This window comes from Rhinolophus sinicus, linkage group LG02 (assembly GCF_036562045.2).
Source record: "Rhinolophus sinicus isolate RSC01 linkage group LG02, ASM3656204v1, whole genome shotgun sequence".
In the NCBI taxonomy this organism is placed as follows: Eukaryota; Metazoa; Chordata; class Mammalia; order Chiroptera; family Rhinolophidae; genus Rhinolophus; species Rhinolophus sinicus.
Window position 1 is genome coordinate 126,142,531 of NC_133752.1, and position 17,026 is coordinate 126,159,556.

The window sequence follows — 17,026 nt, forward strand, 5'->3', positions numbered from 1 at the left end:
AGCTGCCGCTGAGCTCCTGGATGGCTCACTTGGTTGGAGCGCATCCTCTCAACCACAAGGTTGCTGGTTCGACTCCCGCAAGGGATGGTGGGCTGCGCCCCCCGCAACTAGCAACAGCAACTGGACCTGGTGCTGAGCTGCGCCCTCCACAACTAACACTGAAAGGACAACTTGAAGCTGAACGGCACCCTCCACAACTAAGAGATTGAAAGCACAACAACTTGACTTGGAAAAAAGTCCTGGAAGTACACACTGTTCCCCAATAAAGTCCTGTACCACTTCCCCAATAAAAAAAAAAAAAAAAAGAGATTAGCAACATCATTTCAAAAGTTCACAAACTTAATTTTCAGACCTCGTATGTTCTGATTAAAGGCAATATGGTAAAGGGTAGATGAACTAAACTGGGAATTCAAATTTCTGCATTTTAATTCAGATCACCTTTGTGTAATTACAAAGTTTCTCCAGATTTTTAAGACTCTAGAAACCTAAATGTAATTTTTCAATTATGCAAAACATTTTTCAAAGCAACATTTTGTTTTCTAGTGATTTTTGTAGTTTCTAAAAATTGCTTTTTTTAGTTGACTAGAGACAGTTCTCAATGTGAGGAGGTAGAAGTTCCAATAAAGCCTACGTTTACCTAGTTACTTGTAAGTAGTCTAAAGAGTTCAAAGATATTTGCCATTATAACAAAAAACCTGTAATATCACACCTTAGTTATCCCAAATTTGGATATAACTGACTGGAAATTGGCTCCAGCCTTCTTCCTGAAACCTGTTCTGTTTTTGCCTAATGATTATAAACTGGCTTTTTTCAGTTCATTATACAGCTGATTGTGACCTCCATAAATGTCATTATCAGTGTTTTTGAGTCCATAAAACCTGTCTAAAAAGGTTCATTTTTAATTAGCTTCACAATAATACAGCACTACATTGTATGTGGAATTGCATGCCCCGGGGGACGGGCGTAACTTTGGAAAGGCAGTTCCCTTCTGCTAAGAGCAATTCCTGGGGACATACTCAGGTGTGATTCCTCAGCAAGCAGCAATATCCTTGGATATGGGAACAGACACTTTGAAAGAGGATCTGGTCAACCCACCACAGCATCCTCTCTAATGTCCCTACAAAGTTGTAACATCTCGTACTTTTTTACTAGATAATTAGAGGTTCAGTACGTGCAATACAAAGGTTCAGTAGTGTCTTCAAAGTAGTAGATCTGTAGATCCAACTGGCATCTTTAGAGACCATCTTAAGGCTGTCTCCAACTTTTCCTGCCCATCTTTCTGCTTTTATGATGCTTTCTATTCTCCCCTTTTCTCCTATAGTCAGTTTGCTCTAACATGACTTTTGCATTCCTAAAAATCATGAGCTATACAAAATTGCACAATAAAAACCTAGGGCTTACGGAGGAAAAAGGAGTTTGTGGCACACACTAAACACTTTATCAATGACATAAAAAGAGATAGAAAACTAATAAAAATGTTGGTACAGCTTTACTCATGTTAATTGGTCAAGAATTGCATAAAGACTAGTTGTATATTATCTAATACTTTACCTTGAAAAGACCTGAAGTTTACTTATGAAAGTGGGTATCAGAAGGGATATATCTGTGAGTTATTGTGAGGTGGTGGAAGGAGGGGTATCTGAAATCAGAAAGAAAGTTATAACAAACATGTGGATGGTTTGTCTCAAAGCACATGGTACACTGAGGTCAATGTTAGATGTTTGAGGAATGTGCCCATGTGCATTTTGTGTATCCCTACCTGGCTTGGTTCGGCTAGGAACAATTTTCTGTGTTTAGCCAGTGATTCTCAGGAATGCAATCAGACATAAGAAAACACAAAATTGAGTATGTTCAACCTGTTTCTTAATACATCTATAGTGTTGGAACAAAGTCATATTTTCCAAACAAGAATTACAGCAGAATTGACTGTACTTTCTTTGCTTTTTCTTATTTTCTTATTTCAGCTTGGTTGTGCTCCTTTTCTCCTACCGCTTACTTCTCTCCAATTGTTTCACCAGAAAACTTCTCCAATGCAGCCAGACTGTAGGGCATGCTTTTAAAGACACAGGTCACCCTGGCTTCTAGACAACCCCTTCAAAAAGGGGGGAAAAATCAGTCTCAGAGTATTTAATTCCTTTCAGCCTCCTTCGGGTGGCTCATGTGCACTCATGACTTTTATGTTGATAGCGATGTAGAAGTCAAGACTTTTCTGTGCTACACCTTTGTTCCAGCTAGGTGACATTCACAGCGGGCATAACCTTCCTTAAAAGTAAAATGGTGCATCAGTTCTTTTTCTGAGTGTCATTGAAAATAAAACTTGCAGATGCACACAGGATGTTGAATAAAAATAGAAAACATTACATAGTTTCTGTGTCCTTACTATTTAATAATAATATACTGTGTTACATACATATAATATTTATAATAAATTTTGTGTATAATTTATATCAATCGCTGCCACTTGTTAAATATTTAAGATACACTGGTGTTCTGTTAAAAGCGAAGTATAAGATAGATAGATAGATAGATAGATAGATAGATAGATAGATAGATAGATAGATAGATAGATAGATAGATAGATAGATAGATAGATAGAATGGCTTTCAGTTAAAATGCATTTGTTAACCTGTTTGAAAATCACTGATCTACCTTTATATTCTAATGTCAAGTTTTTTTCTCAGAAACTTAGTTTTCCTCTTAAATGAGCTTAGTGTTCTTATTTCTCAGTGTGAAACTTGTATCAGTTTCATTTCTTTAAGTTTGTGAATTTTAAATTAAAGATGAAGAAAACCCTAAGCGTCATTTCTTTTTCATCTCCTACAGCGTTTATCCAATGGTTCTATAGACTCAACAGATGAAACTAGTCAAATAGTCGAACTACAAGAATTGCTTGAAAAGCAAAACTATGAAATGGCCCAAATGAAAGAACGTTTAGCAGCCCTTTCTTCCCGAGTGGGGGAGGTGGAACAAGAAGCAGAGACAGCAAGAAAGGATCTCATTAAAACAGAAGAAATGAACACTAAATATCAAAGGGACATTAGGGAGGTAAGTGATTCATAACACTTTCAGTCTTTGCTTCCTGAATGCGTGCAGCCTTGGAGATGCTTTTTCCAAAATTTCCCCAAATGGAAATACTCTCTACATCTCAAAGACCATACTTTAGGATGTATTATATTGGTTATGAAACTTGTTCACTAAGGCAAAAATTGTTCATTTCACAACCTTTTAAATATGTGTGGAAAGAAAATTTGATATCATATCTCAGATATAATAAAATATTTCTACAGTTTTTAAAGAATTTAAAAAAAATTTTTGAGCTGTTAATTTTAAACAACTCTAGATGTATGATAATGAATTGCTGTGCTATTAGCATGTGGGAATACTCAAAGACATTACTTAAACATTTCCTCTCTCATTTTAGTTTTGTGTCTATGGATGTAAATGTATATGTTTGAATGTGGGAATCTTCCTTTTTCTATATATTCAATTCTTGCTAGACTTAACATCACTTTATCTATTTCAGTAAAAGAGTATTTGACAGTTACTACAAAAGATGAAATGAGATATTTTATTTGTAACACTGCCAAGTCATCTTACCAGATAAGGTGAAAATTTAGAATTTTTTTCACTTTCTCACTCTATTCAATTGAAAAGTATCTATATTTATGGAAATTTTATTGTGACTTTTTACTGTTTCCATTTTTACATATTTCTTTAAATCATATATTTTATCCTTTTTATATCTTTTGCATATAATTAACTAGTTATTGAAGTTACCTCTACTCTGTGTATCCAATTCTTTTATTTCCATTTGCTTTTGAACCCATGTTCTCATACTTTCGCCTCCACTGTCCTATTAATTTGTTTTTATCCAAATTGTTATTGACTTCCATGTTGCTGAATCTAGAGGTCACTTCTCAGTTCTTTGAAGTACTTGATCCAATTACCACTCCCCGGAGTGTTTTCTTACTTGGCTAGTAGCACACTACACTCGCCTGATTTCCTCCATCTTTACTTGCTCCTCCCATTTCAGACTCCTTTACTGTCTCCGCTTCTCCTTACCAACCTGGAAGTGCCTTTCTTCCTCAGTGTACCTTTACTCCCCCCATTAGTTCATATAGTCTCATGGCTCCAAAAACTGCCCATTGACTTATGACTCCTGATTTATATCTCCAGTTTATTTTTCTCTCCTCATTTCCAGATGCCTGTATCTAAATCTCTAATGGGTATCTCAAAATTAGCATCCTCAAGACTGTTTTTCTGGTATTTTCCCAGAAAACCAGACTTACTTGCAGTCTTAAATATCTCAACTATAGCAATTCCATTATTGTTGCTCAGACTAAAAACAAACAAACAAATAAACAAACAAAAAATGTGGATCTGTCCTTGGTACCTTTTTCACTCACACACTGCATTCGATTCAGTTGTAAATCCTATTACTTCCAAGTTCCAAGTATCTCCATAATATGACCTCTTCTTACAATTTCCTTGTCTCTTCTTCATTCTACACAACCATCATCTCTCGATGGATTATTATAATAGTTTCTACTCAACATAGCAGTGTGAGTAATCTGTTACAATGTAAGTCAGCTCAAGTCACTTTTCTGCTTAAAACTTTTCAATGGCTACCTGTCCTATTTATATAATAATCAAAGCCCTTGCCTACAAGCCAAGTACAATGTGAACTACCGTCCTACTGACCTCTTGGGATTTATCTCCCAGTCTTTCATTTTAGCCCACTCTGTTCAGTAAAGATGGCCCCTTAAATAAGTGAACCCTGTTCTGTTGCATTTTCTTATCCCTCTGCCTTTTGCTGAAATATATTTTCAGTGAAGTGTTTCCTACCCGTGCTATTTACACATATGCACTCTGCCTCTTCTCTCATTTTTAAAACTCACAGCACTTAATGCCTCATGACACAATCTGTACTTTAATGATTTACTTGTTTATCATACTCTTCTCTCTCCAACTGTACATAAAGATTCATAAGGATTGGAATTTTTTGTTTTGTTTCTTTCACTGCTCCATTCCAATCATCACCTATACAACTGTTGAGCATATTATAAGCACTCAAAAAATCTTTGTTGGGACAATCGATATTTATAGATGTTTGGTGTAAACATCAAGACCCCCCCCCTTTCTTATTGACTAGGTAAAAATAATGCCTTGATTCTAATAGTCTTTGGTTGTAGGTAGTAAAAAGCCCAGTCAAATGAAAAATGTCAATCATCTGATGCCAGGTGTTCTTTTATTGGGAATCCCTTCTAATGGGTAAGGTATTCTGCTTTCACATAAATTATTTTAAAATATAACTTTTATCAGCTCTATAATTTCTATGTAGTTGTATTTTAGAAGAGTTTCCTGAGAAAGGAATATCTCTCATCATTACCCTTTGAAGGGAGGTTGCAAACACCACTACTTTCAGAGCCAGTCAGGTAGTATAAATGTATGGAATGCGACGTGCAAGACAGGACATCAGGATAGAATTAATGAGACCTAGACAAGAAGCCTAGACTCCCTCTACCTTTCTAGAGGTGCACACGTGCGCGCGCTTGTGTGTGTGTGTGTGTGTGTGTGTGTGTGTGTGTGTTACAGACACTGTGAAGGACAACTAAAATATTTTCCAAAAGATTCAGGTTACAGGCCATAAGCCCCTGGTTTGCTGCTAGGGACTTTTTGCGGACCAACCATGAAAATTAGGTGCATACGTTTAATCTTCTCGAATTCCTCACAACTGTTCTATAGAGAAAGTACTTGTCATTACCCCCATTTTTCTCAGGTAAGGAAACTAAGGTTTAATAGGGAAAAGTGACTTGTCCAAGGCCTATAAACTGCCCTCCCAACCCCCTTGCCCTCCAGCACTGGCAAGATGCAGGACCCCTCAAAATCTGTGCTTCTTCTACTTTGAGCAGCTCCCAAAATTAATGTCATACATCGTTTACTTAGTGATAGAAACTATCGTAAAAAAAAATGCAGCTGCAATATAACTTCCTGTGAAATAATTAATATTTGATCATTCCTTCCAACAAGCAAGAAGATATAAAAATCACATACTTAAAAAAGGGATCACTTACACTTAAAGCCTCAGACTTTACTTTGATTTTCCTGAATAATGTATTCTCGGGCTGTGATTATACAAGGTCTACCTGATTGCAAGTATTTTAGTGGGGGAAAAATAATAATAAGTTGATTCTTTTTGCTGTCTCTGTGGCATTGCTAGCACAGTATGATTTATATGTTGCCTGAGTAATAACTATGCTATACTGAATTAAGGAAAAAAATTAGAGAATAGGAAAAATTAACCATCTAATAAAAAACAAAAGTATATTTTTCTTTGTATGTGAGGACAGTCTAATATATCTAAAATGAATTATATCAATATGTCTTATTAATGGTTTCAAAATATATTTTAGTAATTATTTTTTACCAAGAAATCAATCTATCCAACATTTATTTTTTTTTAATTTTTGTCTTAGTTTCTTCTTAAATTGAATGTGACTTATTAGAGTAGGGGGCTAGATTAAAGCTAGGCACAGTATGCATATAAGAAAACAGAGACAAGCTTAGTCTTTTGTGTGGGGAGGGTATTTTTAAGAGCAGTTATTATTGGATATGTTTAGGTACTTGATCCAAAAATGCAGTCTGAGAGTTCAGCTAAAAAGTATTTTTTATCTACAATATTTGAAAAGGAAATGTTCAGAACAAATCCAGAAATGTAGGAACATGCAGAAGAGTAAAGAAGTTGTCAGATAAAGCCTTGGTTTACAAAAGCAAAAAGGTAAACAAACAATCTCATAACAGAGGTTTAGCTCTCCACTTTTTAATCAAGAAGGCTACTAATCATGTATTGGATATGATACCTCATTAATATAGAGATATGCAAAGAATTCACATTTTCTGTGAAGTATTTAAATTATGTTTTGTTTTATGAGTAAAACAAACTTATCTTTACAACTTTCTATTAAAATCTCTTTCAAAGATTGCTAAGTGATTAAATAAATTTTGTCTTTTCTATTATCTGAAATTTGGAGTTATGTTTTTCACTTTTTTAAATTTATAGGATTATATTTATTTGATATAATAAAATCCAATTTGTACATAAACTTCAGTTCATCAAGAGATAGTGAATCTTTCTTCTCTTTTTTTTTCTTTTTCCTTTTTTTAGACAGCAGTTTTCAGGGACTAGAAAAAGCTTCCTTTTTTTAGAATTTTGAAGTGACACACAGAGAAAAGAAATTTCTCTGACTTGTAAATTCAAAATTTATTTTTGGCAACACAGCCTGCAGTTAAAAATTGAATGTCCCTCATGAATCATTGAATTACAAATGCAATACAAAAGTCATATACAGTGACTCCTGCATTTAATGTATGCTAGAGGCAGATCAGCTAAATGTAGGTATAACACTAATTTATAATAGAAATTAGCTATTATTAATTGTGTGTCTTCTACATGAGACACCATGCAAAGCACTTAAATATCACAGCAAACATTATACCATAACAATGTTATGTAGTAGGTATCACTATCCCAACCAAAAAAAAAAAAAAGAAAAAGAAGAAGAAAATGAGGTGTAGAAAACTTAAGCAACATTTACATGATAACAGTTAGTATGTATTAAAAACTAGGACTTGGAGCAGGTATGTAGTATTCCAGTATTCATGTTCTGAAAAATCATGTGTATGCCTTTTACTGAATTTGAGTTTATTGCTATTAAAATTTAGTACAGAGTTAGATTCAGAATTTTCTCTTTGAGCTACAAAATTGGCATAATATCCCCAGGGTTCTATATGAAAATGAAATTAATAATTGTAAACACTTTCTAGGGATCCTCTAAGAAAGAAAACTCTACCCTCAATGGCCTAAAATATATATAAAATAGAAAAAAATCAATATTTGAAATAAAGGCTTTTAAAATAACAGCTGTTGTTTGGGATAGCTAAAATATAGGGGTACGTACATAATGTTGAAAAAAATAGTCAAGATACTTTTTTTTTTTACCAAATTGATGGATTAATTGAATTTTATATAATTGTTCTTAATAGTAACATAATTAAGCAAGTAGTCTTTAATTGGGTCTTGAAGGTCAGCAGACAAAGACAAAGAAGGCAACAAAAATGCATTCCAGGAGGAAATAAAGTCACAGAGTTTATGTTTCCTGGGACTGCCGTAACAAATTACCATAAACTGAGGGGCTTTAACTTATTTTCTCACAGTATTGGAGGCTATGAGTCCAAAATCAAAGTGTTAACTCCCTCTGAAGTCTCTAGTGAAGAATCCTTCTTTGCCCCTTCCAGCTTCTGGTGGGTGCAGGAATTCCTTGGTGTTCTTGACTGGTAACACCTAACTCTAATCTCTGCCCCCCCGCTCTTTACTTTGCCTTTTTCTCTGGATGTGTCTGTGTCCCAGATCTCCCTATCTTTATAGGAACACCAGTCATTGGATTTACAGTCAGGCCTAATCCTGTATGACCTCACCTCTTAACTTAATTGCATCTGCAAAACCTTATTTGCAAATAAGGTCAAATTTATAGGACCTGGGTAGACATGAATTTGGAGAGGGATGGGGACACTATTTATCCAAGTACGTAGAGCTAGTGATGAGTCAGGTCACAAAACTACTTGTTTTCTAGACTTTGTAGTTCAGATTTTATATTGAAGATGGTGGGAACACATAAAAGTATTTAAGCCAAGAAGCAATGTGATCAAACTGGCATTTAGAATTGCCTCTTGGTCAGCAGAGCAGAGAATAAGTAAACAGGGAAAAAAAATAGCAAAATGACAGGTTTGGCTCTTTAGTAGGAGTAAGAGTGACGGAGTTTTCAAGAATGATCCTAAATATCTATGGAGCATAGTGTCATTCCCTAGTCAAGTAATACAAGAAGAGCTGATTTGGGGGTACGCAGGAGACTAAGGACAACGTGTTGAGTTTCATGGTAGATATATCATTTTTATTTAAGTTTAATACCATATATATATATATATATATATATATATATATATATATATATATACTTTTATATATATATACTTTTTCAATGTCAAATAATATCTGGAGTGTACAAATCTAAACACACACAAACAGCTCCCACGTATCTCCATCTCACTTCTCTAAGATTCTTAACATCAATTCTTTTAGCCATTATTTCTTGTATTTTCTCCCTTATTGAAACTTAATCTATGTCTTTCTGTTATATTAAAGGGCATTTTACCTCTTATATTCTCTCCCTTACTTCTCTTCCACCCATCCTTCTGCTATAATTATCTTAAAATCACATTCAGTTATTTGATTTTAAGGCATTTTTATTGCCATTATTATGCCTATATAAATAATTTCCACAACTAATTCAAGTAGGAGTTTCCTATGATAGTATTTTATTTTATTGTACAGATTTCTGTTTTTCCAAATTTTATTAATTACCTAATAAATTAATTTGCTTAATTATTTTTAAAATTATGGGAATCTTCCAATCCACTCCAACAGTTTGGTAAAATTCCATAATTTCAATTCAATTATGGTGAATGGTCAAGAGATAATTTATTATTCTTATTTTTATTTTCTTCAAATCATCTCATTTTCCTCTGCCCTCCACCTCTGATCTGTACCAGCTTCTTTATAAGCCTATTTTATTGTTTTAGCTGTTGTTCTGGGATTTACCTCTACTACCACCTTGAAAATCTAGAAGAAAAGAGTGATGAAGTTCCCTCAGAAAGAAATAGCATAAAACCCAGAACACAGATGATTATTAAACTGAGTGAAGGTGGAACATCTGTTCTAAACTAAAAGCTGGAGGTTAAGGATTTGTGTACATGCAGTTAAATTTCCACATGGTGTTGAGGGAAGTTCAAGAAGTTGAAGGACTATCCATTTAAAGGCATCTATTTCTTTTGGAAAATTGGAAGAGAATTTATCTGTTTTGTGGGTATGATAGGATTGGTTCTAGATCCTGGAGGAAGTAACAGGGATTGATTAGGAATGAGTGATCAAAGGAATATGGATAGTAATATATGGAAAACACCACCACCCCCTCAATTCCAGGCTCCTTATGCAAAGTAGCTTCCCACATTATCAGGGAAACACATTAGGCCCCTGAGGCTTACTCCTGCAGCTGACTTTTCCCAACATCATCCCAAAAGGTAGATTATCTAGCTACTAGTCAATTCCCATGTAAACTGTTAGAGAGATAAAAGCATCTCCAAACTATCTATGAATCAAATGATCTAAAAATTATTGTTTGAAATATTATTAGTACAGTAGTTTTACTGAATTTGCACCAATAGTTGATTTTCCTCTAGAGTTCAATGTGTTCATTGAGTGCTCTAAATTATTTTTTAATAGGAATATATATTCATATTATATATATACATGAATTGACCAACTTCACCCTTGATAGATCTCTATCTCTATCTCTATCTCTATCTCTATCTCTATCTCTATCTCTATATCTATATCTATCAAGGGAAATGGTTAAGTTCCAAAGTCATTGGTCAATTCATTTGTGAATATGATTAAACTTACTTTTTTCCCCAACTCTTTTAACTATTAACTTTTTTGTATGTGAAGATGAGAATACTGATGATATTTGTTATCCTTATTTGAAAATTGCTTTGCAATTTGGACCTGTAGCCACCATTTCACCAATTTTATGGTTTGCATATCTACCCATAATTTATACTTAACTCTACTGTGTAATGAGCTAATTTATCTGCCAAGTGTTTTCTAAATATGCCAATTCTGCAGTAGATAGTTTCATATTGTACTCCATTGTATGCTCAGAGAGCAAAAACTTTTGGTTAACCAAGATGTAAGAAGAATTCTGACAGATAAATTGGAAAAACTCACATGGAATCTTGCATTAGTTCTATGAAAATAAAGGATTATATTTACATCAAAAAATCAATGGTTTTATATCTTATTATTTTATTTAAATAACAAGATAATAAACTATCGGAGAATCTCATTTGAATTTTTCTTAATTGTAGGCCATGGCCCAGAAGGAAGATATGGAAGAAAGAATCACGACCCTTGAGAAGCGTTACCTCAGTGCTCAGAGAGAATCTACCTCCATACATGACATGAATGATAAACTAGAAAATGAGTTAGCAAATAAAGAGGCCATCCTACGGCAGGTTCAGTATCTCCATCTTGGTTTTGTTCTGGTTCATGTGTGTGTTTTCACCATCTCACAAAATATGTAGTAAATAAAATACAGTATTGGTAATCAATCATTCTCTAACATTTAGGATGGAGTGAACTAAACATGTGACTTTATGTAATTTAGAAATTTGTCTTAATAATAATAAAAATAATGACTAATATTTACTTTGGATCTAGAAATGAACCAGAAACTGTGCTAAGCAATTTTGATGTATTACCTCCCTTAAATCTAACCACCACCCATAAAGTAAGCACATTTATTATACTAGGGACACTTTCCCAAGGTCACCTATCTGGTAATTGCCAGAGTCTACAAAGGAAGCCTAAGTTTATTCTGCTCTACAACAGGAGTGGGCAAACTATGGCCCATGTGCCAAAACTATGGCTTTGTCTTGTAAATAAAGTTTTAACAAATCAATACCATACCCATTTATTTAATCATTGTCTATGATTGCTTTTGTGCTACAACAGAATCAAATTGTTAGAACAGAAACTACATTATACACAAAGCCTAAAATATTTACTATCAAGCCCTTAATAGAAAAAGTTTGCCAACCTCACCTCTAGAGCCTAGAGTCTTAACCATTATGCTACATTACCTCTCCCTCTCCAGCTAATATATGCTTTTCAGTATTTTGCTATCATGATACATCTGAGGTCTTAGTACTGAGTTGTATTCCATTTGTCCAAGTTTATACTCACTAGTAACTTCTTTACTTTTTGCTGCCATTGGTAAGAGCTTTTCTATTTTTTTATGTGCTGAAGTTTATTAAGGAATATATATATATATATATATATATTTTTATATATTACATATATATGTATTACATATATATATGTAATATATAAAAACACGAGGACAGTAATCTTTCTGCACAGTAGGTATGGTACTAGTAGCTGATTTTAAGTCTAGAATAATGGCCAACACCCAAAATTCTTAATGACTGGTGTTTGTTATCCTAACTGTGACTCTTTAAGGGTCTCTTTTTCCATCCCAATTTCAGATGGAAGAGAAGAACAGACAGTTACAAGAGCGGCTAGAGCTGGCTGAGCAAAAGTTGCAACAGACTATGAGAAAAGCTGAGACCTTACCTGAAGTAGAGGCTGAACTGGCTCAGAGAATTGCAGCCCTGACAAAGGTACTGCAATAAAACAATTGTTCAATCTAGATATACAAATGACTAGTAATCAAAATGGAATCTATAAAGATTTCCTTTGGGCTTTAAGAAAATTAAATTTATTTAATCTTTATTATATTGGTTTCTTTCTAGATGAATTTTTCATATTATACATATCTTATGCTGATGTGAATGATTAATATATGAATGTGATGATCTCTTTGCCTACTTAAACATTAACCAAAAAAAAATTTCATGTCTTTATAGTTAATTTCCATGGTAATATTTCCACATGGGAATAATTACCAAATATTAACACATAATGATGATATTTAATATGTATATACATGTGACATAATTTAACATGCTTAACATAAATTGTTTGGTATTAGAAATACAACCAATATCATAAGAAATTGATTCCTTTCTGACAAAAGTATGAAAAATTTGTTAGAAGTTAGATTTGTAGAAGTCTAAAGTTTAAAGCCATTAAGTGGTCAGAAAGGGGCTTTAATAGTTGCAATTTCTTCTGAACCAATTAAATTCAATAGTAATGTGAAGAATGTTGAAAGTTATCGGCCATGTTAGTGTTTTATTCATTGGATTCTGAAATTCTCTGCATATTTTAGAATTTTGCATCCGTTATATTGTTAAAAAATATATTCTTACCTTTCAGTCAGATGCAAATGGCATTGCTTCAAAGTGTATATGCGTGTCATTAGAAGTCTAGATTGTGTTACTAAAAACGTGTCTGACTTTTAATATCAATTAAAAATATACACACATTTTAGATGTTCACACAATCATTACTGTGTGCTCTTTTCCACACCAGTACAATAAGTGGGTAAAATATATATGTGAACTACAAAGTACAAACGCTGACATGGGGGATTATTCAAAACAATTGATGCCGCAATGTAAGAATAGGCCCACATACTTGCTTTCCTGAAAAAGTAAATGGAGAGGAAGAGTAGACTGATGCCTGTTTGTTAAAATAGGGTAGTTAATCAGGTAGTGAAAAGGCAAACATTGGACAAAGTAGAGCAAGGTTAGAAAGTATTGGAATAGTTGGTCGTCTATAGAGTACTGGAGTAACTAACCAAATTAAACTTTAATCAAATTAGGGTAATGTTACAATCTGAATCATTTTGTAGTCACAGATCATGCCATTTTGTCAATTATGGAAACGTGTCATTTCTAAGATAAAGACAAATTTATCATTTCATTTGAGAAATATTCTCTAAATTATATAAAAATGTGCAACTATAGTAGTAGTATTTTATTTGTTTCTTTCAAACACCTTTTAAATTACTATAATATGAATTAATATATGTAAACATAGACTTTTCATTTGAGAAACATAAGTCATTTTTATAAAGAATTACCTTATTGAACTGAATTATTTTAGGGGAAGTTAGGTGAGTGGCTAAAGAATAAATTTAAATTTTAGAAAATTTTAGTGTAAAATAATCATCAGTGTCATCCTGAGTAAAAAACAAAACAGTATGGAATCCCTCCCAAAGAAACACAATTTAGAATTCAGCAAATAATTGCCCGAAATTAACCTCTGATGGACTAACAATAAAACATAATTTAAAATATACTGGGTGAAAAAGGGGAAGGGATTAAGAAGTACAAATTGGTAGTTACAAAATAATCACAGGGATGTGAAGTACAGCATAGGGAATATAGTCAATAATATTGTAATAACTGTGTATGGTGTCAGGTAGGGACTAGACTTAGTGGGGTGATCACTTCATAAGTTATATAAATGTCTAACCACTATGCTGAACACCTGAAGCTAATATGGAATGTCAACTGTAATTGAAAAATAATAAAATATAATACTTTAAATATTCATAAGAAACCTTAATTTAGAATATTTTTCAAAACTTGAAATAGGTGTCCCATTTTTTTTGCCATTCACTTGAGCCACTTGGGCTCTTATTTTGATACATGTATTCATTCACTTTTGCACTCAAAATAATTTATTCAATTTACTCCTACCTAATAATATATTGCTAAAACTCCACTTTACATGGACCCTTTTGATTTCTTCATTTTTCAGTAGAGTTTTATTCTTCTTAAAAAAAAAATGTTAAAAATACTGGAATTTACTCTGCTTCTCCTTTCTACTACTTTCCCTTCTGGCTGGCTCTATGTCAACAACATTATTCCAGACATACAGTTTTATATTATTGTTTTATTTAATTTATTATACATGCTCCTCCAGTGCTGAGATTTTTATCCCTCTGCTTGTAACATTTTATAACGTTTGAAGATCATTCTTTCATTTGTTCTCCCAAGTTTTATGGCTACAATAATATATTTTTTCTTGTTCTCTGTACTCAAGACCTTTAGGGACCATCTCTAGAATCTTCTTTATTTATTTGTTGAGTTTCACTTCATTTTCAGTATCTCACTACTATTGATCACCATAGTCATTTTCTACTCCTTAATATATATTTTTAAATGGATAATCCCAGAAACGGCACTTTTTTTTTTTTTTTGAGGAATATTTTTTCCAGGACCCATCAGCTCGAAGTCAAGTCACTGTCCTTCAGTCTAGTTGTGGAGGGCGCAGCTCAGCTCCAAGTCCAGTCGCCCTCTTTAATCTTTACTTGCAGGGGGCGCAACCCACCATCCCCTGTGGGAATTGAACTGGCAACCTTGTTGTTAAGAGCTGGTGCTGTAATCAATTGAGCCATCCCGTCGCCCGGACTCTTTCTATTTTTGACTACTCACTAAAGTAAAACGATTTCTGCTTAACTTAAACCTGGGCTTCTTCTGTATTTTGAATGGTGTTCTTAACAATCCCTCAGACATTTTCTTTATTTTATTATCAGCTGCCTATTTATTTCTTCTCTTAGGACCTCCTCTCCTTAATTTCTTCTCCATTTCCAAACATATTCATGCTTTACGCAAAACCATTTTTTTTCTGTGTAATTTCTTGTAAAACTTCAGCTCATTTGAAATTTTCCTGTGTCACATCAAAGAGTAAACACAAGGTAAACGCTATTATCACATCAAGGAGTATAAAACATAGCAGCTTGTTCTTGTATGACCCTTGTATTTACACCAATTGCTTAAACTTAAGTCCTCACAAGGCTAAGATGAACATAAATCAATAGTGGTTGAAAGTTGATCCCAGTGTTTGTTTAAAAATTATTTCTGAATCTGTTCTTTGGTTGATAATACTATCTCTTTCTCCTCATATGGTGTGTGTGTGTGTGTGTGTGTGTGTGTGTGTGTGTGTGTGTGTGTGTCTGTCTGTCTGTCTGTCTGTAGATAGGTATGTAAAACTCATTTCAGGCTTTTAGAAAGTCAGAAGTATGGCTATGGATAAAACTAAATTAACTTTTGCAAGTATATATACAATTACATAATAAAGATATCGGGCTCCCAATCTTATGATTTATGATGTTTACTTGTTTAATTAAAATGCATATTCCCTCAGCAAGGACATAACTCATCTTGAATTCCATAAGGTATTTCATTCATTTTTAGTACCAGTAAAAGTTATCCGCAATGACATAGTAATTTAAACATGACAAAATTCTTGTTCATTCTCTGAAGTGAATTTTCATGATGTTTGGTGTCTTTTCACCAGTTAAGATGGAAACAGGTAGAAGTTTTTTAAGGACCTTGAAAGACTTCCTGGACTTTACTTGTATTTTTGAAGAAGCGGTTTTAGAAATTGAAATATTTATGTCTTGACTGCCTTGAATCAGTCACCTGATAAGTTTTCATACCACTAACTGCCTTTAAATTATACTTCTGAGAGATTATAGATAACCTTATGAATTTAGATTACATAATTTCAACATTTTGACTTGCTTACTGTATTCTTAATTGAATTTTAAGTTTTAAAAGCTATCACAAAACCATCTTATGGTAATTGAGTACTATGGCAGCTTTCTGTGATGCTTCTGCTTGGAAATTTGAGGAGAAAAATGAGCTATTTTATGTCTTTATTATTTCCCCCATTTATGAAGTATCAGAAGGAAAATCTTATAAAATGTAAATGTTGAGCTACAACTTGCATAAGCATACCAGTTAAATGTTAACTGTTATTTCATAGATTCAGTTGGAAATTGGTACATAAAATAGTACAAATACATATGGACCAATACATGAGCAGGGTACTATTTCTTTTCAGGTATTACATGATGTATTTATGTATAGCTCTACATTTACATAGTTTCACTGTTTTAGAATAAACTTATAAAATGTAATAGCATATGCTCTGGAGTTAAATTTTGTAGTCCTGACTTAGGATACTTTTGATGTTATAATTACTTAACTTGTAATTGTGATTGAAATGTTGATATAACTGTACCTGTAATCTGTGCATAACATGCTAATACAATTCAGCCATCCGCAATGTCACATGTGCTGAACACTCTGTGTCTGTGGTAACCTGACAGCCACCTCCAAAACATGTAACTAACCTTGGCACTGGGGAAACTTTAGCTCAAAAAGGCAATATGCTGCCTGTTCTGTTTAGGGCAGTAGTTTGTTTCCACAGCAACAAACCAAAGCAGAAACAATTTTGGAGTGGTCACTAGTGTCATTCAGGAGGGTTCACAAATACGTTTTCTTGCCCTCACAAGCATTATTATCACCTCAATCATTTAAGGACTTTTATCGCATTCATTTAAAATTTCAAATTAAGACTGTACCTGAGAATAAGTTCTAAAGTTCAAGACCTACAGCCATAATGTATTAAAAAAGAACTTGTGTTGTAAATTTG

General features: G+C 33.4%; 1 protein-coding gene across 15 annotated transcripts in view; it reads left to right on the top strand.

The window, feature by feature from the left end:
* The window catches only part of PPFIA2 (PTPRF interacting protein alpha 2), a 455,764-nt gene that overhangs the window by 325,558 nt on the left and 113,180 nt on the right, over positions 1-17,026 (top strand). For all 15 annotated transcript variants that reach the window (XM_074325351.1, XM_074325350.1, XM_074325355.1 and 12 more), the window contains 3 exons: positions 2,824-3,045; positions 10,981-11,127; positions 12,160-12,294. In XM_074325351.1, the coding sequence (XP_074181452.1) occupies positions 2,824-3,045; positions 10,981-11,127; positions 12,160-12,294 (504 nt within the window). The remainder of the gene's footprint in view (positions 1-2,823; positions 3,046-10,980; positions 11,128-12,159; positions 12,295-17,026) is intronic.